Consider the following 26788-nt stretch of genomic DNA (forward strand, 5'->3'; position numbering starts at 1 on the left):
AATAAAATAGGAACGGTAAAAAAAGGGAAAATCTGACAATTTGTATCAGTAAACAGGGATTACATAATTTTTTCTGCAGATACCTGATAATTCGTATCAATCTCTACATGGGATAAAATAAAGTCCATCGTTGTGATATATCGTTAACAGTTTAGGCAGTGTAACACGAGGAAGCGCCCGGACAATATCTTTTCCATTTACTTCCCTCACTAAAATCGTCACTGCTCAGCTCCCTTTTTTCATACATTAATGTTTTATACACATTAATGTTTTATACACCTAAATATTCCTTGACAAATGCTCTATAGAATAGTTAAAACTACATCAAAATCCGTCCAGTGGTTCTCGAGATTAGCCCGAGCAAACAAACAGGTGCCTACCAGGGACTTTATTTTACAGTATACTATGTATAGATTTAGCATAGAGGTGTTTTTACCACATGTCTCTATTTATATGCTGAGAGTGTATATCCGGTATATTTATTGCTTGCTCTATCAGCATGTTGCTATTGCTATACACATTATTATATATTATGAGATTTGTAATACATTACTGATCAGACATGAGGAAGAGATAACATTTGTCACCTGCTGGTGTTGAACAATAAATTGTTATTATAAATAGAATAATATCTTCAACTGGGAATGTAGTCAGGATCCCGGCAGTCATAATCCGATGGTCACAATAACGGCTCCGGACTCCTGACAGTCATCACAATACCGGCTCCGGAATCCTGATGGTCAGAATTCCAACGGAGAGTATTAGGTTTAAAGTTAGGGTTAGGCACTAGGGGGAGGGTTAGGGTTAGGCTGCTGAAGGAGACAGGTAGGGTTAGTCTATGTGAGGGGACGGTTTGGGTTAGTCTGTAGTGAGGTTGCGGGAGGGGTGGGTTAGGGATAGGTTGCTGGAGGGGTGGGTTAGGGTTAGGCTGCTGCAGGGGACGGTTAGGGTTAGTCTGCGGGAGGGGACGGTTAGGGTTAGGTTGCGGGAGGGGTGGGTTAGGGTTAGGCTGCTGAAGGGGACAGTTAGGGTTAGTCTGTGGGAGGGGATGGTTAGGGTTAGGTTGCAGGAGGGGTGGGTTAGGGATAGTTTGTGGGAGGGGACAGTTAGGGTTAGTCTGCGGGAGGGGTCAGTTAGGGTTAGGCACTAGGGGGTGGGTTAGGTTGCGGGAGCTGTGGGTTAGGGTTAGGCTGCTGAAGGGGACAGTTAGGGTTAGTCTGCGGGAGGGGACGGTTAGGGTTAGGTTGCAGGAGGGGTGGGTTAGGGTTAAGTTGCAGGAGGGGTGGGTTAGTGTTAGTCTGCGGGAAGGGTGCTTTAGGGGGCAGGGTTAGGGTTAGAATACCCAACAACATGCATCAGGATTTTGACTGTCTGGATTCCAGAGCCAGCATTGTGACCATCGCGATTCTGACCACCTGGACATCGTATCCAACCAAATGTTATCATACCCAACTTGTATATAGCTACAGCTGGACTAGGACAGCCACAATTGCTCTGCGCTAAAATAGTCACAAACAGCTTTTGTTAGCAAGTTCTTTCCTGCCAGACCATTGTGTACTTAGCTTCTGTGCTATCCTATAATGTTGCCTCTGGGTTGTCTTGTTGGATCCACTTCATGTTCTCCCAACTAAATGCTCCTTACTTACTAAAAATTTCTTTGAGAGGCATGTATGGTTACACAGTGGTTAACATTGTTGTCTCACAGCACTAAGATCATGGGTTCAATTCAAACCAAGTCACTCATTGCGTTCTCACAGCGCTAAGTTCGGTGATTTCATTCCAACCAATGCATTGTGTGAAGTTTGTATGTTCATCCCATGTTTGTGTAGGTTTGCTCTTAGTACTCCCACAGTCCAAAACCATACTGGTACGGCAACTGCCTTTTCACAAGAACAGACTTTAGCAAGCTGTGTATGTGGTAGTGAATTCAGACTATAATCTCCAAAGGTGCATGGACTGATGTGAATTATTACATTGAACACCAATAGAATGCAACTGATATGGCTGCCTCACCATCTGCATTAATGCAAAATGATTTGATGCCTATTTGGAGAATGTTGCTATGTTTAGCAGGGCTGCATAGACATATGGTGGGCCCAGGTGCTAGAGGGGACATAACTGGACATACAGTAGGGGCATGGCCATGCCAGCTTGTTAAAATTTGGACTAAAAATACTATGTACAGTATGTGCCAAGGTTGGTGACATCCCTCTTTTTACATGGCTGTCCCGGGCACCTGGTTGGCATCCAGAGAAATCCAGACTACCACCCTTTGTGCACCCCTCATCATAGTACTGTGTCGGTCCTTACTTACTACTTCTTTTACATAGGTGCTATGATCAGTATATGAGATTTTATTAGGCAAATGCAACAATGGATTCTGCATTTTAACAATATTTAAAAAAAAAAATGTAAATTAAACTTTTAGAACCTTTGTTTCAGACAAGGGAAATAAGTCTGGAAAAATATTTTTACAGGAGAAAACACATTTGTATTTAGGCTTTTATGTCATTAAACTTGTGTGCATTGTGTATTAGAAGAGATTTAATATTCTCATACTTTGCAAAATGTTAATTTTCCGGGGTAAATCCCCCAAAGAAAATTAACTACCGCTTTCATATATGACCTCTATGTTACAGCTTCAGTAACAATCTGTATTCTGGAGCTTCAAAGGGTTTTTGTTTTAATACCTAAGGGTTCATCTTCTGAATCCTTTTCCAATTTACTAAAAACACTGTAAACCTCGGTGAATGCTAACACACACACACGAGATCAGAGCATTGAAGTATACACCTGTATCCAGCTCGTGTTCGGCTATTAAGGTCACACTGAAAATTAATGTGGGAATTTGTTTGCTGAATTCTATAGCAAAGAAGTAATAGCTAGAAGTGCATGTTCCTAATGCTTACAGTGACATATCTTTGATTTTTTTTTTCTTTGTTTTTTTTATTGCATTGTGTATGTAATTCTCTTTCCATTAATACTAAATATTTCCTCCACACTTACACTATGTAGACAGAAGTGATTGGACACCTCTGCTCAAGTGAAATTGTCCCATGCATACCATTGCACACGAGTTCCAAATAGCCACGAAGGTGGCGGTTTTGACAAGAACTCTTGGTAGGGAGGCCCATTCATTTGCAGTTCTATGGAAACAACAAATGTTTTTATCAGGACGATAATGCCACCTGTCATGTTCCAGGGCAATGCTGGACTGATATACAGAGAATTAAGTAATCCAGATGAACTGGCCAGCTCAGAGTCCAGATCTTATCCCCACTAAGTACTTCTAAGGACGAATTGGAGTGATGGTTGTTTTCTAGGTCAACTCGACCTTCTTCAGTGTCACAGTTGGTCACTGTACTTAAGGTAGAATGGCAAAACATACTGCCTGCTGTTGCCCAGGAACTTGTGAACAGTTTGTCAAGAAGGGTGTCTACAGTAATCTACAGGAATGAAGTAACGGACCCATTCGATGTGAAAGTAATGCAGGAGATATCACAGATATTGGAGCTTATGTAATAGGGTGCGAGATTGTGCTGCTGCAGGAATACATGCAAGTATTCCCGTATTCTTAAAGCGGCAATCATTTTCAAGGCGAGACCAGCTTGGCTTTGCCTTTAAAATGATTGCCGCATTAAAAATACAGGAGCATTCGCATGTATACCCGCAGGGGCACAAGCTCGCACCCTATTACGTAATCCCCATCTTCTACTTACTTTGCAGCTCAGATACTGTCTGCAGTCCCCATACACTAGTAGGGCGAACTTTATTCATGAACTATTGGCAAGTCAGATACCTAGGTAACAGGGTTTTTAGGGGCATATTGATGAATATACCTCTAATCACTGACAAAAGTAAATTAAAAAGGTTCTGCATCTGTTTGCAGTCATTGTAAACTTCAGGTGGCAATTCTATTTGAGTGTTGTGCCACCGGATACACTGTTTAGGGGGCGGTACAAAATCTTTGCTCATTTTCCTCTACACCCCATATGGGGTGCAGTGAAAAATTAGCAGGATAATTGGTTTTGGAGTGCCTTCACTCAACCATTCCAGGGGCGCAACGCACACCTCTCTCCAACTTGAAAAGCTTCCCCAAATGTCTGAGCTTTCTGGGGTTTCACAGAACAGTCGAAAATTACCTTTGGCAGAGCGGGAGTCAACTAAAGACTGGGAGCAAAACCAAGACTGATTGTAGCTGTGACTTAAAACAGTTGGTTTGGGTGGAAAAAAGAAGTGTCCTAATAATTATAATTTGTTCTATCTTTAATTAGAAATGTTACGACATGTGAGATTGTATCTTAACTACTTTAAATTAGCCATTGAATCTATATAATTTTCCTGTCAGTAATTAAAGGAATAACTGGGCAAAACTTTATATTCTCCACTAATAACAATCACTGAGCTGATTCTGGCAAACATTTTTTTGTTTTCTATCTACACCAGACTTACTTTTTATCTGTGTAATGGGTAGTAAGCATTTCAGAGGCTAAAATACCTGATCGCTGAGAACAATAACTTTCACGAAGCTACAACATCTAAAATGATCTTTCTATATGAAGTCAGCCTCCATGTAACCTTTGGGTTGGGGTCACCTTCATCCATCCTTACCAGAATGCAGACAGGGGTCCGGTAATGCAGATATTAAGCTACCTACACACAGTGGCATCACAAGGGAGGTGCGGGCCGCACCCGGGTGTCACCCAACGAAGGGTGACACTAAGGTGCTGGCTCTCCCTCATTGACAGGAGCCGGGTGCTGCACTGTAACACTGAGTACAGCACTCGGCTCCTGTGACAGTGAGGGAGTCGGCACTCCACACCTCCGGCACCCCCCACCACCCCAGTAATGATAGCCATGGCACGGGCCGGGGTTCAGGCCACGCCCCACGACAGCGAGGCCATGCCCCATCCATGAGGCCACACCCCCTTTTGGCGGCACGCGGCATCCCCCCCCCACACCGGGTGTCACAGCGGGGAGAGATGCCACTGCCTACACACTATACAATTATTGGGACGATTTGCGAATAATCAGGTGATCGGCCTGATTTATTGTATAGTGTGTATGAGCGATCGTTTCACCAATAAAACGGTACGAAAACATCCACAAATGCATTAGATTATCTGATCTGTCGGTCAAAAACGAAAATCTCGGCCTTAAATTCCCAATATGGAGCAGTGTGTGTGCATTCTCCATCATCTGCCCATGGTTCCTATGTTCTCCTGTCACTATGTCATCATCCTTGTGGGTGGACATATGCAAAAAGTGTGGTGAAAAATCGCTAGCTTCTATGGAAAAGTTGCATCTGTATAGCACAGATATTGGGGTAGGCAATTTGGTGAAAAATCGCCCCGTTTCATCTGACAGTGTGTAGCTAGCTTTAGGGAGGACAGAGAACTCTCACAGCTAGCAGAGTACCTGACTGTGTTGTAAACATTGCTTCACATTAAATTGGCTGTGTTGCTTGCTGCCCATTCAGTACCTGCATTCACCACACAGCTAGTACAAGTTACCTGTCACAGCACTATCAGCTTTCTCACTGCTGTCAGCACGGGTGATTCTTCATTGCAATCCAGGGACAGAGGACAGGGAGATTGGATTTGTTCCCACCAAAATGAGGTTGTCCTTGCATAGAGGAAGTCCAAAGGTACCTATAGCTAGGCTTGCCATTAATTCCCTGTAATTCAGGAACATATTAATTACACCGGTTCTGTGGTTGGATGACTTCAAGTCTCCATTTCACCTGGTATTAATCAACCACAGAACCTATGAAATTCAAGTATCCCAAGTTAAAGGGATGATATGGCAAGCCTACCTGTGGACTATATTAAAACAACTGGGCATGTATATAGAACAAGTGCTAGAGAACTCATCAAACTGCAAAGATGTGTATATTCGGTTTAGTGACCATCTGAAGCCATTCTGAATGCAAAGACTCAGCATGTTGTCAGGAATAATTAGACTTTATTGTTTCAATTTGCTGATTGTTTCTAACAATGCACATTTCTTATGTCTTCACAGGTTTGGTTAAACTAGGCATTCACTGCATAACAGGACAGAAAGTGGCAATAAAGATTGTAAACCGAGAAAAGCTTTCAGAGTCTGTCTTAATGAAGGTAGGTGAACTCAGGCCAAGCATTTTATATAGTCCTTGTATGCTTTACCTCCTGTCACACACAGGAATCTGCTGATGGTGAGGGAAACGTATACCCCTTTTCCACCTAAATTCCGGGTCTGACCCAGAGTTGGAACAAAGGCCCTCATTCAGAGCCACTCGCTAGCGGCAGTACGCTCGTTCCGAGCGATGTTCGCACATCTGCGCATGCGTACGGATCGTTATACGCATGCGCGAACCAGTCAGTGCGGCCGAAATTCATGTGCTCGCAATATAGCGAATGCCTGCTATTTTGAGTGACAGAATGAGGCGTATGTGGGTGGTAACAGGGGAAGGTGCTTGAAAATGGGGAGTGGAGATCCGATCGCAGGCGTGCTTAAAGGTCAAAACGGGCGTTTTATGGGTGTGCATAATTAATACAGCAGCGTCATTAACCACGTCACTGGGTTATTTTATAGCCAGAACTGCTCGCAAGATTGTGGTAGCAAAAACCAACACAAGAATAGCGAGCAGTTTATATGCTGGTCGATGTACTCGATTAATCTAATAAATAGCGAACATGACGTATGGTGCGAGCGGCCAGGGGGCGTTTTTAACAAATAAACGAGCGTATGTTTTGCTCGCTCGTTCAGACTTAGAGGTGTGAACAGACTGCAATTTGCGAACGGATCATTTGAATAGCCACCCCTTGTTTTTGAACGAACGACCGCAAATAGCGAACGGCTCTGAATCAGGCCCAAAGGCCCTCATTCAGAGCCACTCGCTAGCGGCAGTACGCTCGTTCCGAGCGATGTTCGCACATCTGCGCATGCGTACGGATCGTTATACGCATGCGCGAACCAATCAGTGCGGCCGAAATTCATGTGCTCGCAATATAGCGAATGCCTGCTATTTTGAGTGACAGAATGAGGCGTATGTGGGTGGTAACAGGGGAAGGTGCTTGAAAATGGGGAGTGGAGATCCGATCGCAGGCGTGCTTAAAGGTCAAAACGGGCGTTTTATGGGTGTGCATAATTAATACAGCAGCGTCATTGACCACGTCACTGGGTTATTTTATAGCCAGAACTGCTCGCAAGATTGTGGTAGCAAAAACCAACCACAAGAATAGCGAGCAGTTCATACGCTGGTCGATGTACTCGATTAATCTAATAAATAGCGGACATGACGTATGGTGCGAGCGGCCAGGGGGCGTTTTTAACAAATAAACGAGCGTATGTTTTGCTCGCTCGTTCAGACTTAGAGGTGTGAACAGACTGCAATTTGCGAACGGATCATTTGAATAGCCACCCCTTGTTTTTGAACGAACGACCGCAAATAGCGAACGGCTCTGAATCAGGCCCAAAGTTCCTATCCGGATCAGACCCGGAATTTTGCCGGCGCCGACTCGGGATATTCCCGAGTCAGCGCCGTTCACACCGCAGTCGGGTCTGCATAGACCCGGCTTTTGCGGAATGAAAGTGGTCGCTTGGAGATTACGTCATCTCCAAGCGCCACTGAAGCCGGACCAATCGGCCGGCTAGCAGCGCACTCCAGGTCTTCGTGACCCGGAGTGCGCTGTTCTCACAGCAGGGTTTCACGGGCTACGCCCGTGTTAAACCCTGCTAGTTACCTGGGTTGGATTGCCGGGTCACTCGACCCGGCGATCCAACTCTCTGCCCTTTTACACCAGGGAGCTGCCCGGGTTAACCCTTCAAAAACCCGGGTTTTAGCTCCGGTGTAAAAGGGGTATAGAGGACTGTCTCAGGGAGCAGATCGGGACAGAAAACTGGGGGAATGAATGAAAATATATTAATAATTTTGCTGCAGAATGTTTCTTCCATGTTCGTATGATTAAGTGACAATATTTGCCTTCTATAGTGTACTCCACTTGTATACAAATATATGTGATCATTTGCATAGCTAGATGTGTTCTCTTCTGCTTTATAGAACTGGACTTGGTGGATTGAGTATTAGTGGGCTGCCTTCATGTATTTAAGGCCTGATTCAGAGATGGACAATATTGCCATTGCAGCTGCGATACCGTATGCAGCTTCTCTGCAAAATACAGATGTCGCAGGTGCTGAGGATTGTATTAAGACACCCACCTGCAGTTTGCAAGCATCTGCGTAGTACAATGACGCGGCACTGGTCGCAGATTATTCGATTAATGCAATTCTTTGTAACCCTATGGCTACTCAAAATGGTTGTGGGAACTGAGACGCCGGAGACACTTTCATTGCGTACAGGATCGCAGATACAGGCAATGGCACCCCCAAAAACGTTCACGCCGTGCCTGCGCTCTTTGCCGCCACTACCTGTTACGTCTTCCAAACTCTCCCTGACTGTCAATCAGACTGCGAGTGATAAGTTGCTGCGAGCGAATACAGTAATGACGCGTGTGCAGTGTGACTTAGACACATGCGCAGTTTACCGATAATCGCTCAACTGGGTAAAAATCACCATTTCGTCCATCTCTGAATCGGGCCTATAGTGCAGTCTGAATATATACTGCAGGCAGCAGCAGGAGTCTCAGGCTATTTGTTAATATGTGGACAACGCTTTTAACTACTTCCTGATACATCCATGTATAAATGGTGGCACAGGCTTCAATGAAGTCTGAGCTGCTCTTTGTTAACCGAGCCTAAAAATGGTGCTGGTATGGGAGACCCTGTTAGCTTGTGCTGAAACTAAGGGCTTGATGGACGCTAATGCGATCGCAGCTGCGAAAATATGCTAATACTTGCCATATCAAAGCTGGCATAAAGATGCCCACTGCTGCCTTCTTACATGCATACGACGTTGCTTACCTGCGTAAATATCGATAACATTGAGCGGCCATCTTGCCCTTGTAGTAGGTCTGACCTGTTGCAGACTTGACTGCTCTCCTGACCAGCATTGGCTCTCATGCTGCGTAGCAGATCGCAAGGGCAAATTTATGCATCCATATGTAACGGCGTCTAATCGCTAACATACACGTGCGTTTTTCTGACCAACCCCGTTACCACCCCCAAACGCTATCCAGCTGTCACTCAATTTGCGGTGGATTCCTATGTGCGTCTGTAATCACGATGCGAATGCTGTTATGCACGTGCAGTGCGGATTATACGCATGCGCGATGGCAAATAATCGCTCAATCTGCATACATAATCGCCATTGCGTTCATCTCTGAATAAGGCCCTAAACTCTCAGGATGATTTGACTTTTAGCTGCTGCCAACTGTGGGAGTCTTGGAGCAGACCAGTCTTTTTGGCACTCATGGTATACCCTGTTCACAGGCTCCAGCGAAGCCTGAGCATATATCATTCCGCCATGGATCTGAACCAGAGCCGGCCCTAGCCAATTTGGTGCCCTAGGCAAATTTTTGACTGGTGCCCCCTAGCATATAATCCCACCACCAATCTTATTGTATATACGCGGAAGCCAAAAATAACACGTTGTATATATACACAATATATACACAAACACATATATATCAATATATATATATATATATATATATATCCACATACAGAAGTTATTCCCAGAGTCCAAACAATTGCAGTGACCCCATAGGCATTTTCTTCAAAGACAGGCAGCACTTCACGGAATGATTAAACAGACTAGAAGGTGCTTAGTAACTGGTAATATATATATATATATATATATATATACCCATACATACAAACACACACACATATATATCCCAAACACACACATATATATTATATACCCATACATACAAACACATACACATATATATATATTCCCATACATACAAACACACACACACATATACCCATACATTCATACATGCACACATATATATACCCATACATACATACACACACATATATTAACCCATACATAAAAACACACACACATATATACACATACATACCCATACATACATACACATATATATATATATATATATATATATATATATATATACCCATACATACATACATAGACACCAGGGGCATAACTAGAACTTTTTGGGCCCCATAGCAACATTTTTAAGGGGCCCCCCCTAACTTATATTTTACACATTACCCACAGTAGCTCCTCTAAAACACTAAATGCCCACTGTAATGGTGCCCCTTATGCAATGCCCACTGTAATTGTGCCCCTTACGCAGTGCCCCCAGTAGTAATAATTCCCCCTGTAGTAATGGCCCTGGTAACAATGGCCCCTGGTAATAATGCCCCTAAAAATAATGCCCCCTGTAGTAGTGCTGCCAGTACTAATGCCCCCTGCAATGCCGCCAGTAGTAAGGGCCACTGTAGTGCCCCCAGTTGTAATGCCCTTGTAGTGCCCCCAGTAGTAATGCTCCCTGCAGTGCCCCAATAGTAAGGGCCCCTGTAGTGCCCCCAGTTGTAGTGCTCCCAATAGTGTCCCCAGTAGTAAGGCCCCTGTAGTGCCCCCATATGATGCCCCCAGTAGTAAGGCAGGCCCCTGTAATGCCCCCAGTAGTAAGGCAGGCCCCTGTAATGCCCCCATATTATACCCCCAGTAGTAAGGCACGCCCTTGTAATGCCCCCATATTATGCCCCCTGTAGTAAGGCAGGCCCCTATTATGACCGAAAAAATAATAATGGGAGCGCTGGTAACTGGCTACTGATTTATAAAATAGATTTATTCAATAAAAAACAAATAATTATACATTGCATCAATCCAATCTTTCCAACGCAAGTGGAATCATTAATAAGGCTAAATTGCCACAATTTAAGGCACGGATCCGGCTTTATCTATTTAAAACAATATATAGCATACGACATATGAAACATCGATGTATATTAAAATCAATCTGACGATATCAAACACTTTTTATCATAAATCATTAGGCATCGATTCAATCCGATTTTGGTAGCGGAGTATGGAGTTAGAGATTGATAATGGTCAGCGGATATATATTAGTAGTTGTTAGTATAGATATCCATATACTGACAGTTAGTATGTGAATAGACAGTCACGCACAGTCACAATTAAATAGATGATAGAAAGCAGCTTATAATAAGCAATTTGCAGGATATTTCTGCTGCTGTATATTTCATACGTTACCATCCGTTTAATATGGGAAAGGTATAGCCAAATGGAGCTGACCTCTACCCCAATGCAGGTCGAGGAAATTGGACAATGTTGGCCACCTATAAAAGTCAGTGTTGGACACAGTGTGTCAATAGTAACAGCGCTGTTGATCAAGCGGTCCAGAGGTATATGTAGCCTCAGACAGAGGGACCTCTATTGCTGATTCGCGGCACTCCTTACCGCTGGCTGTGTATAAATCACTGAGACACGCTGGAACACGCTGGCTCCCTCACGCTCCGCTACTTCCGGTATCGGGCTTGTAGCTTCCGGTTTGCGTTCCACCTGCGTTCCACAAGTCATCTGATGCGTTTCTCCGCCCTATGACACGGCGGTTTCCTCAGAAGATAACTCACTACCCATTGGTGCTGTCTTATTTCCCTCTTAATATGCATTAATTGGTTCACTTTCAATCCTGATTAGGAAAATACGATTCCAACTCATAATGTATTGCACTGATCCTTTCGAAAGAGTAAATCATCAAAACTCACATATTATAATAAAAAAATAATAAATACAACTTGTACAATTCATTAATTTATGTCTTGTCATACTTGTGCCTATATAAAGCCAACATTAACCATTAGAGTATCCTTCACCTTAGATGTCGATCTATATTTCAAAATTTATATCTTATAATTAATCATATGGTGAGTAATTATTTATAAATTATTAAATCCCTACTTACAACCATATTACAACCTGTTCCTTAGAAAGGGGGGGAAGAAAGAAACAGAAAATAACTTCATGTCATAATTAATAATAAATAAATAATATAAATGGCAGATGTACTAAAATAATTTCTAAAGATCTAATATAGGACTCAGTTAGGAATCTTTCAACAATATAAATAGAAGATGGTCATCAATATGGGACCATTAGGTCTCTTTCATTATTTAGTTCAGAACTAGATGTACAAATATTATATGAACCACCATAATATGCTACTATAAAAATAATCATTATAGTTAAGAAAAGACCCACATAAAGGCAAAAGTACATATTATACTAATTCCAATGGATAACCGCATGGGATATACTAATTCCGATAGATACCCATACCACATATAAAACTCATTCATGTTATTAATATATAAAAAAGAAGAAAGAAGAATATAGAGGAGGAAGAGAGAGCTTGACAATGGACCCAAAATTATATATTACTCAATTCAATTGTTTCGTTGAGACCTCCTGGTTCCAAGGTTTGTAACCTAAAGATCCAGTACGCCTCCCTTTTACACAATATATTGAACCTATTACCACCTCTCTCAGTACTTTTTATTTGTTCAATGGCTTTAATTTTAATTTTACTCATATCACCCTTATTGCAGACTGATATATGTTTAGACAAACTGTGTGTAGAATTATTCTTCATGATATTTCTCCGATGTTCTAGAAATCTGATGTTGAGTGTACGTGTGGTACGTCCCACATACTGAAGGCCGCATCCACACTCAATAATATATATAACGTAGCTGGAATTACAATTAAGAAAGGATTCTATATAAAATACTTCCGATGAGACCTTAGATTGAAAAGTGATGTCCCTATGTCCCGCATTTTTGCATGTCATACATTTCTCCCTTCCACATATAAAAAAACCTTTTGGTTTTTCTGGTAACCATCTTAGATGGTCATCTACATTATGTCTAATACTTACATTATTATTTCTCCTTTCATTAATATTGCGATTTTTCTTGTACATACTAGGGGCTAATTTCTGTTTCAAATTGTCAGATTTCCTATAGACAATCTTAATATCATCACCAATGATGGGACCTACAGCTGAGTCTGCCTTTCGTATAGATGTATTTTTTCTAATAATCTCTTTTATTGCATAAGCATGAGTATTATATTGTGTAATAAACGGACAATATGTTTTCCAATCCTTATCCTGTTTCTGTAATTTTTTGTCCATCAGTAACTCCTTTCTATTCTTTTTAAATGTGTCTTCCAGTGCTTTATCCAAGATGTACGTTGGGTACCCTTGTTCCACGAATGCTTCATATACTTTTTTCACCTGCTCTTGATATTTTACTTCACTGGAGTAATTTCTTTTTTTGCGAAAAAATTGGCTTTTTGGAATGTTATTATGCCAAGCTTTTAAATGACTACTGCCATATTGTAAAAAATTATTAGAGTCAACCTTTTTAAAAAAGGTCTCTGTATATATTTGATCTTCCATGGCCAGTAGTGCAATGTCCAGAAATTTAATATGTGTAGAACTGAAGGTGCTGGTGAATTTCAGATCATAATTATTAGTGTTTAAGTGTTTAACAAAATCATAAATAGATGTGCTATCCCCATCCCAAATAAAAAATAAATCATCTATATACCTGCCATAGAGGACCAGGTTTGCCCCAAAGTCGCCGCCCCAGATGAGCTCCTCCTCGAGTGAGCCCATATATAGATTGGCATAACTCATGGCGAACCTGGTCCCCATGGCAGTCCCCCGTGTTTGCAAATAATATTTGGTGTCAAACAAAAAATAGTTCTGTTCTAATATGAATTTTATGGATGCCATTACAAAGTCATGCAGTCCTTCCTCCATATTGGGACTTCTATCCAGATACTTCTGGATTTTCTCAATTCCCTTAATATGTGGAATATTAGAATACATGGACTCTACGTCACAAGTAAGGAAGTAATATGTTTTTTTCCATTTTATATTCTTAATCATATTCTGAAATTGTGTGGTGTCCTTTATATATGATTTTAGAGTGACTACATGGGTTTGCAAATGAACATCCACAAAGTGAGATAAATTCGAAGTGAGGGACTCTATCCCCGAAATAATGGGATGCCCGGGAGGTGAAGTGAGGGATTTGTGTATTTTAGGAAGATGATAATAAGTGGGGATGAGGGGATATGTGACAAATAAAAAGTGCCAAGTTTCTCTGGAGATTGCACCACTGGCCAGGGCATCGTCCAACAACACCTTGAACTCACATTGAAATTCTTGAGTAGGGTTCTGAGGAAGGGTTCTATAGAACAAACTATTATTTAACTGTGTATATGCTTCCCACAAATAATCATTTGTATTTTGTATCATGACCCCTCCACCTTTATCCGCCATTTTTATTGTTATATCCTTATCTGACATTAGTACCTTTAATGCTTTTCTTTCATCATAAGTGAGATTATCTTTAAGTGGAGTTTTATCTGCATTTTCACATAAATGTTTAAAGTCATCCATCGTTAGTCTGTAAAACCCTTCCACACAGGGCCCTCTATACTGTAAAGGATAAAATTCAGATTTCTTTTTAAGCATTCGTTGTTTTTTAATAGTACCCCCAACATCATAGATCTGCACTGTAGAGATGTTACCAGAGCAGCCTTCCAAAGCAAGTTCCTCCAATGCTTCAATTCCTTCATTATCATCCTCATCAAGGATAATTGGAACTGATTCATCAGCTTTATATTTAAGTTGTTTCAGTGCAAAATATCTTTCTACTTAGATTTCTGATGAATCTATTTAAATCAACAAATAAAGTAAATAGATTTGGTTTTTTAGCTGGAGCATATTTCAACCATTTGCTTAGTAAGGCTTTTTCTGGTGTACTCAGGACTTTAGTTGATAGATTAAAAATACTTTTCTCATTTATAACTTTTTTAAGCTTTTTCCTCGTCCTAAGTCTCCCACCTCTACATCCTCTACATCTCTTATTCTTTTGTGTTGACTTAGTACGTTTCTGTGTGGTTGATACTGCCTTGTGTGGCCTCTTCCTAAAAAATCATAAGAATCAGATTGTTGTTCATTAATATTTGATATCTTTACTTTAGATCTAGCTCCTCCTTTTTCTTCCACTATTAGTCTAGCCTCTTCATTATCCAGACACTCATATCTATTTTTATGTATAAACCCATGTGTTGTTCGAATGGGTGTTTGTTCACTATTTTTCCTTCCTTTTTTAGAAAATGTGTCACTATCATTATAGTGTTCTAATACTCTAGATCTAGATGTTGGTCTATGGTATTTAATTGGATTCCACTGACTATACCTATTACCAGATCTTGATTGGGGTCTGCCCCCCCTATTATAAGTTCTAACTCTCCCTCTTTCATAGTCAACTCTATCTCTCTCTATTTTTTTATCTTTTATCTGTATAATTGATTTTTCAAACTCTTCTAGTTTCTTGTTAACTTTGACATCTCTTTCCTGGAACTCTAGAGTATTTTCAAATATTTTTAGTTTTTCCTGAGTACTCTCAATTTCAACCTGTATGTCCTTAATCTTCTTCCCCCTATACTCAATCAAGAGCTCCATTAGCTGAAAGGAACAGGTGTCCAGAATTTTATTCCAACTGGTGAGAAATAATTCGTCATCCCTAAAACATGCAAATTTAAATATCCGCAAACCTCTAGGGATGAACTTGTTATCAGTATATTTTTGCAGAGTTATTTGGTCCCACCAGTGTCTTGTTTCTGCCATACATAGTGTCTCTAATCTGTTAAATAATTTATTGAGATCATTAGATAGTATTTCCGTAACCTTGGAACCAGGAGGTCTCAACAAAACAATTGAATTGAATAATATATAATTTTGGGTCCATTGTCAAGCTCTCTCTTCCTCCTCTATATTCTTCTTTCTTCTTTTTTATATATTAATAACATGAATGAGTTTTATATGTGGTATGGGTATCTATCGGAATTAGTATATCCCATGCAGTTATCCATTGGAATTAGTATAATATGTACTTTTGCCTTTATGTGGGTCTTTTCCTAACTATAATGATTATTAGGGATGATGAATTATTTCTCACCAGTTGGAATAAAATTCTGGACACCTGTTCCTTTCAGCTAATGGAGCTCTTGATTGAGTATAGGGGGAAGAAGATTAAGGACATACAGGTTGATATTGAGAGTACTCAGGAAAAACTAAAAATATTTGAAAATACTCTAGAGTTCCAGGAAAGAGATGTCAAAGTTAACAAGAAACTAGAAGAGTTTGAAAAATCAATTATACAGATAACAGATAAAATATTAGAGAGAGATAGAGTTGACTATGAAAGAGGGAGAGTTAGAACTTATAATAGGGGGGGCAGACCCCAATCAAGATCTGGTAATAGGTATAGTCAGTGGAATCCAATTAAATACCATAGACCAACATCTAGATCTAGAGTATTAGAACACTATAATGATAGTGACACATTTTCTAAAAAAGGAAGGAAAAATAGTGAACAAACACCCATTCGAACAACACATGGGTTTATACATAAAAATAGATATGAGTGTCTGGATAATGAAGAGGCTAGACTAATAGTGGAAGAAAAAGGAGGAGCTAGATCTAAAGTAAAGATATCAAATATTAATGAACAACAATCTGATTCTTATGATTTTTTAGGAAGAGGCCACACAAGGCAGTATCAACCACACAGAAACGTACTAAGTCAACACAAAAGAATAAGAGATGTAGAGGATGTAGAGGTGGGAGACTTAGGACGAGGAAAAAGCTTAAAAAAGTTATAAATGAGAAAACTATTTTTAATCTATCAACTAAGGTCCTGAGTACACCAGAAAAAGCCTTAATAAGCAAATGGTTGAAATATGCTACAGCTAAAAAACCAAATCTATTTACTTTATTTGTTGATTTAAATAGATTCATCAGAAATCTAAGTAGAAAGAGATATTTTGCACTGAAACAACTTAAATATAAAGCTGATGAATCAGTTTCAATTATCCTTGAGGAGGATGATAATGAAGGAATTGAAGCATTGGAGGAACTTGCTTTGGAAGGCTGCTCTGGTAACATCTCTACAGTGCAGATCTATGATGTTGGGGGTACTATTAAAAAACCATGAATGCTTAAAAAGAAATCTGAATTTTATCCTTTACGGTATAGAGGGCCCTGTGTGGAAGGGTTTTACAGACTAACAATGGATGACTTTAGAAATTTATGTGAAAATGCAGATAAAACTCCACTTAAAGATAATCTCACTTATGATGAAAGAAAAGCATTAAAGGTACTAATGTCAGATAAGGATATAACAATAAAAATGGCGGATAAAGGTGGAGGGGTGGTGATACAAAATACAAATGATTATTTGAGGGAAGCATATACACAGTTAAATAATAGTTTGTTCTATAGAACCCTTCCTCAGAACCCTACTCAAGAATTTCAGTGTAAGTTCAAGGTGTTGTTGGATGATGCCCTGGCCAGTGGTGCAATCTCCAGAGAAACTTGGCACTTTTTATTTGTCACACATCCCATCATCCCCACTTATTATCATCTTCCTAAAATACACAAATCCCTCACTTCACCTCCTGGGCGTCCCATTATTTCGGGTATAGGGTCCCTCACTTTGAATTTATCTCACTTTGTGGATGTTCATTTGCAAACCCACGTAGTCACTCTAAAATCATATATAAAGGACACCACACAATTTCTGAATACGATTAAGAATATAAAATGGAAAAAAACATATTACTTCCTTACTTGTGACGTAGAGTCCCTTTATTCTAATATTCCACATATTAAGGGAATTGAGAAAATCCGGAAGTATCTGGATAGAAATCCCAATATGGAGGAAGGACTGCGTGACTTTGTAATGGCATCCATAAAATTCATATTAGAACACAACTATTTTTTGTTTGACACCAAATAATATTATGGCCATGGGGACCAGGTTCGCCCCGAGTTATGCCAATCTATATATGGGCTCGCTCGAGGAGGAGCTCATCTGGGGCGGCAACTTTGGGGCAAACCTGGTCCTCTATGGCAGGTATATAGATGATTTATTTTTTATTTGGGATGGGGATAGCACATCTATTTATGATTTTGTTAAACACTTAAACACTAATAATTATGATCTGAAATTCACTAGCACCTTCAGTTCTACACATATTAAATTTCTGGACATTGCACTACTGGCCATGGAAGATCAAATATATACAGAGACCTTTTTTAAAAAGGTTGACTTTAATAATTTTTTACAATATGGCAGTAGTCATTTAAAAGCTTGGCGTAATAACATTACCAGAAAAACCAAAAGGTTTTTTTTTAGATGTGGTAGGGAGAAATGTATGACATGCAAAAATGCGGGACATAGGGACATCACTTTTCAATCTAAGGTCTCATCGGAAGTATTTTATATAGAATCCTTTCTTAATTGTAATTCCAACTACGTTATATACATTATTGAGTGTGGATGCGGCCTTCAGTATGTGGGACGTACCACACGTACACTCAACATCAGATTTCTAGAAAATCGGAGAAATATCATGAAGAATAATTCTACACACAGTTTGTCTAAACATATATCAGTCTGCAATAAGGGTGATATGAGTACAATTAAAATTAAAGCCATTGAACAAATAAAAAGTACTGAGAGAGGTGGTAATAGGTTCAATATATTGTGTAAAAGGGAGGCGTACTGGATCTTTAGGTTACAAACCTTGGAACCAGGAGGTCTCAACGAAACAATTGAATTGAATAATATATAATTTTGGGACCATTGTCAAGCTCTCTCTTCCTCCTCTATATTCTTCTTTCTTCTTTTTTATATATTAATAACATGAATGAGTTTTATATGTGGTATGGGTATCTATCGGAATTAGTTTATCCCATGCGGTTATCCATTGGAATTAGTATAATATGTACTTTTGCCTTTATGTGGGTCTATTCCTAACTATAATGATTATTTTTATAGTAGCATATTATGGTGGTTTATATAATATTTGTACATCTAGTTCTGAACTAAATAATGAAAGAGACCTAATGGTCCCATATTGATGACCATCTTCTATTTATATTGTTGAAAGATTCCTAACTGAGTCCTATATTAGATCTTTATAAATTATTTTAGTACATCTGCCATTTATATTATTTATTTATTATTAATTATGACATGAAGTTATTTTCTGTTTCTTTCTTCCCCCCCTTTCTAAGGAACAGGTTGTAATATGGTTGTAAGTAGGGATTTAATAACTTAGAAATAATTATGTAATATGGTTGTAAGTAGGGATTTAATAATTTATAAATAATTACTCACCATATGATTCATTATAAGATATAAATTTTGAAATATAGATCGACATCTAAGGTGAAGGATACTCTAATGGTTAATGTTGGCTTTATATAGGCACCTCAAAGTATGACAAGACATAAATTAATGAATTGTACAAGCTGTATTTATTATTTTTTTATTATAATATGTGAGTTTTGATGATTTACTCTTTTGAAAAGCATCAGTGCAATACATTATGAGTTGGAATCGTATTTCCCTAATCAGGATTGAAAGTGAATCAATTAATGCATATTAAGAGGGATATAAGACAGCACAAATGGGTAGTGAGTTATCTTCTGGGAAAACCGCCGTGTCATAGGGCGGAGAAACGCATCAGATGACTTGTGGAACGCAGGTGGAACGCAAACCAGAAGCTACAAGCCCGATACCGGAAGTAGCAGAGCATGAGGGAGCCAGCGTGTTCCAGCGTGTCTCAGTGATTTATACACAGCCAGCGGTAAGGAGTGCCGTGAATCAGCAATAGAGGTTCCTCTGTCTGAGGCTACATATACCTCTGGACCGCTTGATATACAGCGCTGTTACTATTGACACACTGTGTCCAACACTGACTTTTATAGGTGGCCAACATTGTCCAATTTCCTCCCCCTGCATTGTGGTAGAGGTCAGCTCCATTTGGCTATACCTTTCCCATATTAAACGGATGATAACGTATGAAATATACAGCAGCAGAAATATCCTGCAAATTGCTTATTATAAGCTGCTTTCTATCATCTATTTAATTGTGACTGTGCATGACTGTCTATTCACATACTAACTGTCAGTATATGGATATCTATACTAACAACTACTAATATATATCCGCTGACCATTATCAATCTCTAACTCCATACTCCGCTACCAAAATCGGATTGAATCGATGCCTAATGATTTATGATAAAAAGTGTTTGATATCGTCAGATTGATTTTAATATACATCGATGTTTCATATGTCGTATGCTATATATTGTTTTAAATAGATAAAGCCGGATCCGTGCCTTAAATTGTGGCAATTTAGCCTTATTAATGATTCCACTTGCTTTGGAAAGATTGGATTGATGCAATGTATAATTATTTGTTTTTTATTGAATAAATCTATTTTATAAATCAGTAGCCAGTTACCAGCGCTCCCATTATTATTTTTTCTAGTATTGTAATATTTTGTGGTAAATTTCCAGATTTACCTGTGTGGGGGCAGCTCCAACGGCAAATTTTATTCATCAGAACCACATAATTGGTGATTAGACCTTGACTAGCGCCCACTTTATTGTTTTATATTTCCCTATTATGCCCCCATATTATGCCCCCTGTAGTAAGGCAGGCCCGTTATGCCCCCATATTATGGCCCAGGTAGTAAGGCCCGTTATGCCCCCATATTATGCCCCCTGTAGTAAGGCAGGCCCCTGTTGTGCCCCCATATTATGTCCCAGGTAGTAAGGCCCCTGTTATGCCCCAGGTAGTAAGGCCCCTGTTATGCCCCAGGTAGTAAGGCCCCTGTTATGCCCCATCCTTACCTTAAACCCCGCTCCCGCTCCAGTGCCTGCTGCTTAAGTCACTTTAAGCTATATATTGCTGCATACATTAAGGCAGGACCTGTAAAAGGTCCCATATGCACAGATCTCATAAATCTAAAAGTTAGAAAACATCAAGAAAAATAAATAATAAAAGGAAAAATAATAAATATCCTCTCCAATATTTTTCTAGCCCACTGAAGTGATGTCCTGTGATATAAAGTGATTTTGAATGACAGTCCCAAACCTGTTAAAAAAAAAATACCATTATCACAATTTTCCTTCACATAAATCTGGCCCTATCTCCACACTAAAGGTGCCCATACACGGGGCGATTTGGATCCGATCCGATCTCGCATACGATTACACTGAAAATTCTTCCCTTGACATTCTGTACGATTTGTATTTAGAAAATGTACGATTGTACAAACGACCATACGATCCGATGTATTAAGATGTGTCATATCGTACTGATCTGTCGAAATCCTTCTGCAAAACCATCTGATCTACACGACTGCGGGGTGGTGCATCGGTATCGTAATCGTCCAGGAAATGCAATTTTTTACACGACTGGTCGTTACGATCAGTCGAAAACGGCCATATCGCGTGAAAAATTGCCCTGTGTATGGGAGCCTTAAGAGGTATATTTACTAAAGTGAGAGTTTTTAGAGGTGGAGATGTTGCCCATAGCAACCAATCAGATTCTAGGTATTGTCTTCTAGAAGGTGCTAGTTAAATGTTAAGTATAATCTGATTAATTTGCTATGGACAACATCTTCACTTCTAAAAACTCTCACTTTAGTAAATTTACCCCTTAGCTTTTGCACACATGGATGATTTATATCCGTGTGCAATCGTGATATGCCTACAAGTGGAAAAATAAATATTCTGACACTACAATATACAGTGCATCCGGAAAGTATTCACAACGTTTCACTTTTTCCACAGTTTGTTATTTTACAGCCTTATTACAAAATGGAATAAATTCATTTTTGTCCTCAAATTTCTACACACAATACCCCATAATGACAACGTGTAAATAGTTTTTTGAGGTTTTTGCAAATTTAATAAAAAAAAAAACAACTAAGAAATCACATGTACATAAGTATTTACAGCCTTTGCTCAATACTTTGTTGATGCACCTTTGGCAGCAATTACAGCCTCAAGTCTTTTTGAATATGATGCCACAAGCTTGGCACACCTATCTTTGGGCAGTTTCGCCCATTCCTCTTTGCAGCACCTCTCAAGCTCCATCAGGTTGAATGGGAAGCGTCGGTGCACAGCCATTTTCAGATCTCTCAAGAGATGTTCAATCGGATTCAAGTCTGGGCTCTGGCTGGACCACTCAAGGACATTCACAGAGTTGTCCTGAAGCCACTCCTTTGATATCTTGGCTGTGTGCTTAGGGTCATTGTCCTGCTGAAAGATGAACCGTCGCCTCAGTTTGAGGTCAAGAGCGCTCTGGAGCAGATTTTCATCCAGGATGTCTCTGTACATTGCTGCATTCATCTTTCCCTCTATCCTGACTAGTCTCCCAGTTCCTGCCGCTGAAAAACATCCCCACACCATAATGCTGCCACCACCATGGTTCACTGTAGGGATGGTATTGGCCTGGTGATGAGTGGTGCCTGGTTTCCTCCAAACATAACGCCTGGCATTGGCACCAAAGACTTCAAGCTATGTCTCATCAGACCAGAGAGTCCTTCAAGTGCATTTTGGCAAACTCCAGGTGGGCTGCCATGTGCTTTTTACTAAGGAGTGGCTTCCGTCTGGCCACTCTAATATACAGGCCTGATTGGTGGATTACTGCAGAGATGGTTGTCCTTCTGGAAGGTTCTCCTCTCTCCACAGAGGAATGCTGTAGCTCTAACAGAGTGACCATCGGGTTCTTGGTCACCTCCCTGACTAGGGCCCTTTTCCCCCGATCGCTCAGTTAGATGGCCAGCCAACTCTAGGAAGAGTCCTGGTGGTTCAGAACTTCTTCCATTTACGGAGGATGGAGGCCACTGTGCTCATTGGGACCTTCAAAGCAGCAGATATTTTTCTGTACCCTTCACCAGATTTGTGCCTGGAGACAATCCTGTCTCGGAGGTCTACAGACAATTCCTTGGACTTCATACTTGGTTTGTGCTCTGACATGCACTGTCAAGTGTGGGACCTTATATAGGTGTATGCCTTTCAAAATCATGTTCAAACAACTGAATTTACCACAGGTGTACTCCAATTAAGCTGTCGGAACATCTCAAGGATGATCAGTAGAAACAGGTAAATTTTGAGCTTCATGGCAAAGGTTGTGAATACTTATGTACATGTGATTTCTTAGTGTTTTTCTTTAATTAAATTTGCAAGAATCTAAAAAAAAATTTTTTTACACATTGTCATTATGAGGTATTGTGTGTAGAATTTTGAGGACAAAAATTAATTTATTCCATTTTGGAATAAGGCTGTAACATAACAAAATGTGGAAAAAGTTAAGCGTTGTGACTTCATTCCGGATGCATTGTATCTGTATACCATGTTTGTTTCTACTGTAGGTCCTGTAACTGTACAACTTATCAGGAGAACTACAGTAGCTAGATATATTTTGGGGATATTTCTGGAGTTGCACTAATTGAGTAAAAAAAAGTGTTTTCTTATTTTATCTGTTTTTTCCTATATAAAAAAAGATCAAATATATATAGAACAGCTCTCCGGTAAATGACCAGGACTTCTTTAAACACAGTGGTTTTGTTTATTTGTGATTTTTAAAGACTACACAAAGTGAAACACATTCTCCACACCTACCTCCCCACTGTAATCTGTCTAGCTAGTCCAATATTGGTGGCCAACAAGACTCGTAATAATTGTTGCCTGTAACTTGACTTTCTGTCACCACCATGTGGTAAATAGCAAATGCTGCCAGTATTAGAGGCACTTGTCAGTTGCCTTTAGTAAAATCAACAAGTAGTCAATTCACAACTTACACATGAAACCTTGATATGGCATGAGCTATTAACATCACTGCAGCTTTGGAGCCACCACCATAGCACTGGACCATTCACTCAAAGGTTCCTCAATTACCTTCAACTGTAACAGCTTGGCTATTTCCTTTTAATGGCTGCTCATTTCACTTCAGGAGTCAAGTAGGGCCACTGATTTACACCCATTCCCAGAAGGCAAACACTGTCGTGCTGAATGAGACAGATCAGTCTCGGAAGAGTGGAAAACACATCATCATTCCTTCTAACACTTTGTCTTGGGCTTGTTCTTTTTAGCTTAAGAGAAAGACTTACCACTGTATGTACTACTTGTCTATCACCAGTGCCACAACCCTGATGTCTGCCATTTTTTAAAGAGATTTAGGGATATATTTAGTTACTAAAGTGTGGGTTTTTAACAGTGGAGATGTTGCCCATAGCAACCAATCAGATTCTACTTATCATTTATCTAGCACCTGCTAGAAGATAATAGCTAGAATCTGATTGGTTGCTATGAGCAACATCTCCACCCCTAAAAACCCACACTTTAGTAAATATACCCCCTACATGTTGTGACCTGGTTGTTGAACTTTGTAACTCACTGAACCTATTGACTCTATATTACCTCACATGCCAGTATGTGAAGCGCTTTCTTTCTTTGGTGGGAACCAAAAGTTTGAGTCACTTGAGTGAGACTTTCTTGGACTTGTGTAGCAAACTAGGACTATTGTAAATGTGGTTTCCAAGATGTCAGCTCTTCCCTCCCTTTTTCATCATATTCATTATGCATCTAAGACCTATTTACAACTCAAAGTGCCTACACTCTGAAGCTTGAGGAACCCCCCAAATTGCATATAGAAAAAACATTGTTTTCTTTTTTTTTTTTTTATCCTTTACAAATTTCCACTGATCTGTTAAGGCCTCTCTGACTATGTAAGTAAATACAAGGACTAGCGCTTTAGAATTAGATTAGGAAACCATATTTGTCAAGGGCACTGCCTTTTTGCTTAAAATGTGGCTCAGCCTAAAAATATCAGGATTTACATGCATCCCTCTGACAGGATCTATGGCTATTTGCTTTAAAACAGGCAGCAAAAAAATAAGTGCCCAGAATAACAATCTGGGCCAGGCTCTCCTACACCACTGGCAAACATCTGATGATCTCTCTTATACAGGTTTTATGTCCTCCCTAAGATGGCACCCATATACATGACAATATAATACTGTAGGGACACTAACACCTACCCGCCTTCTTCCCCTGATTGGTAGCAACTTTATATAATTAATCATTCTTCAAAGAAAGCCTGGACAACCCCTACTTTTCCCCATTAATGTCAACCAGCGACTGAAACCTTGGATTCATTTTAGGCTATTAACCAGTGACTCCATTCCCAGCCCCCAGAAAAGTTGCTCCTTGCGTAGCCTGACAACTTCTCTTTGCCTGTGACTTCTCTTGATATCTCTTCTTGGGCTTTGTTGTAAGTTTCCAAGTCAGTCTCCTTATTAGGTCATATTTTCGAATGTCTCTTTGAAATATGCACTTGTTCCCATATGACACAACTAAACAAAACACAGGCCAGAATGAAGGGTTATGGAACCTTGGGAACTGTGAGAGTAATGACTTCTATTTGTGGTTCTTTTACTGCAGTAGGCAAGACAGTAAGTCATCTGCCTTGGATACTAGGGACCAGGACCTGTTGTTAGCCATTTCTGACCTGTAGGGGGCAAGATAGTTGTTGACACTACCAGCAGCCAACAACCCACGAGAGCCAGCACAACTATTCCTCCCACCAAAACTGAAATCCAGATTGACATAAGCTCTCCATCCCCATACTGATTGTGGTGTAGCTTGGCTAGTTTTTTTTTTAACTAGGTCATAAATGGCTTGTGCAGCAATGGACATTGGGGCTGATTCAGCAGTGGATGGAATTGCAAAGCCGCACACAAGGGGATTTGCAATTCCATCCTGTTAAAATTCTAATGCTGCCGGAGGCGTCTGAAATGAAGAGACACTTCCTGTCAGCATCTGCGGTCACTGGCCAGCTGAGTAAGCCTCAGGTTATGCAGGCTGGCCGGCTTGCGAGGCCAGGAAGTGTGCGTCCATGGATACTGACCCCGCCTCACAAACTCCTTTCCTGTCAATCAGGCAGAGGCATAGGGGCACCTGTGTGTGATATCACAGGACCTATTCTGCACATGCACAAAATGGGTACTGTGGGGTAAATTTACTAAAGTGCCCATAGCAACCAATCAGCTTTTACTTAAAATTTAACTAGCACCTTCTAGAAGATAATAGCTAGAATCTGATTGGTTGCTATGGGCAACATCACTTTTAAAACTCACGTCTAAAAACTCTCACTTTAGTAAATTTACCCCTGTGTGTGCACAGATTCTCGATAATCGGGAATCTGCGTGGAAGCTTGAAAGTGCGTTGACTGCTGAATCAGCCCCATTGTGCCTGAATATGACAGATGCAATCATGCAAAGGAGAGATAAAGTCATCTGTTATGGGGTACCCTTATGGTAACAAATTTGAATTTTAAAATATATGCTTTATTATTTAACACTTAAAATCCATGTTCTGCTAAATATAACATTTAAATAATGAAAATGTTTGGTGGAATAAACCAATGAAAAACTATTAAGCACAAGTGTTTTTTTTTTTAAGTTTTACTACTGTAAGAAATAACATTTCATACATACATTCATTCATTAATAATGCAATGGTCATCAATCTGTGGCAGTGCCTTAAATTAAAACATTTTTGGCTGGGGATCACACATTGTTTTAAATAAAATGGACTTCTTTTGTCATTCTATAATCTGAATATGTGTATCTTTGGGTTGAATTTGCAAGATAGGAATCATAGGATAGACAAAACTGATCAATAATATATAATTAGTATGATGCTCTCTAAAGTCTGTATAGCAAGAGTGTGGATGGAGTTCAATTGTCCCACGGTTATGAATTGGATCAAATTGGCTAAATAGCGGTACATGAAATATTCTTATATAAGATTTGTGTTTCACTAATTATTTCTACCTCCAGGCAAACCCATCTATAGGGCCCGGAATAACTGTTCTTGGATATTCGTATAGAGTAGAAACAACCTCTTCGCGAGGAGGATTATACTTTATGGATATTGTACAGACAGATCGC

At 39.9% G+C, this 26788-nt stretch overlaps 1 protein-coding gene across 3 annotated transcripts in view; it reads left to right on the forward strand.

Moving 5' to 3' along the window:
- LOC148501100 (serine/threonine-protein kinase BRSK2-like) overlaps positions 1 to 26788 on the forward strand; it is a 338299-nt gene that overhangs the window by 151613 nt on the left and 159898 nt on the right. For all 3 annotated transcript variants that reach the window (XM_088450950.1, XM_088450951.1, XM_088450952.1), the window contains exon 2: positions 6022 to 6116. In XM_088450950.1, coding sequence (XP_088307076.1) covers positions 6022 to 6116 — 95 coding nt within the window. The remainder of the gene's footprint in view (positions 1 to 6021; positions 6117 to 26788) is intronic.

This window comes from Taudactylus pleione, unplaced genomic scaffold (assembly GCF_031769625.1).
Source record: "Taudactylus pleione unplaced genomic scaffold, aTauple2 ptg000535l, whole genome shotgun sequence".
Taxonomy (NCBI): domain Eukaryota; kingdom Metazoa; phylum Chordata; class Amphibia; order Anura; family Myobatrachidae; genus Taudactylus; species Taudactylus pleione.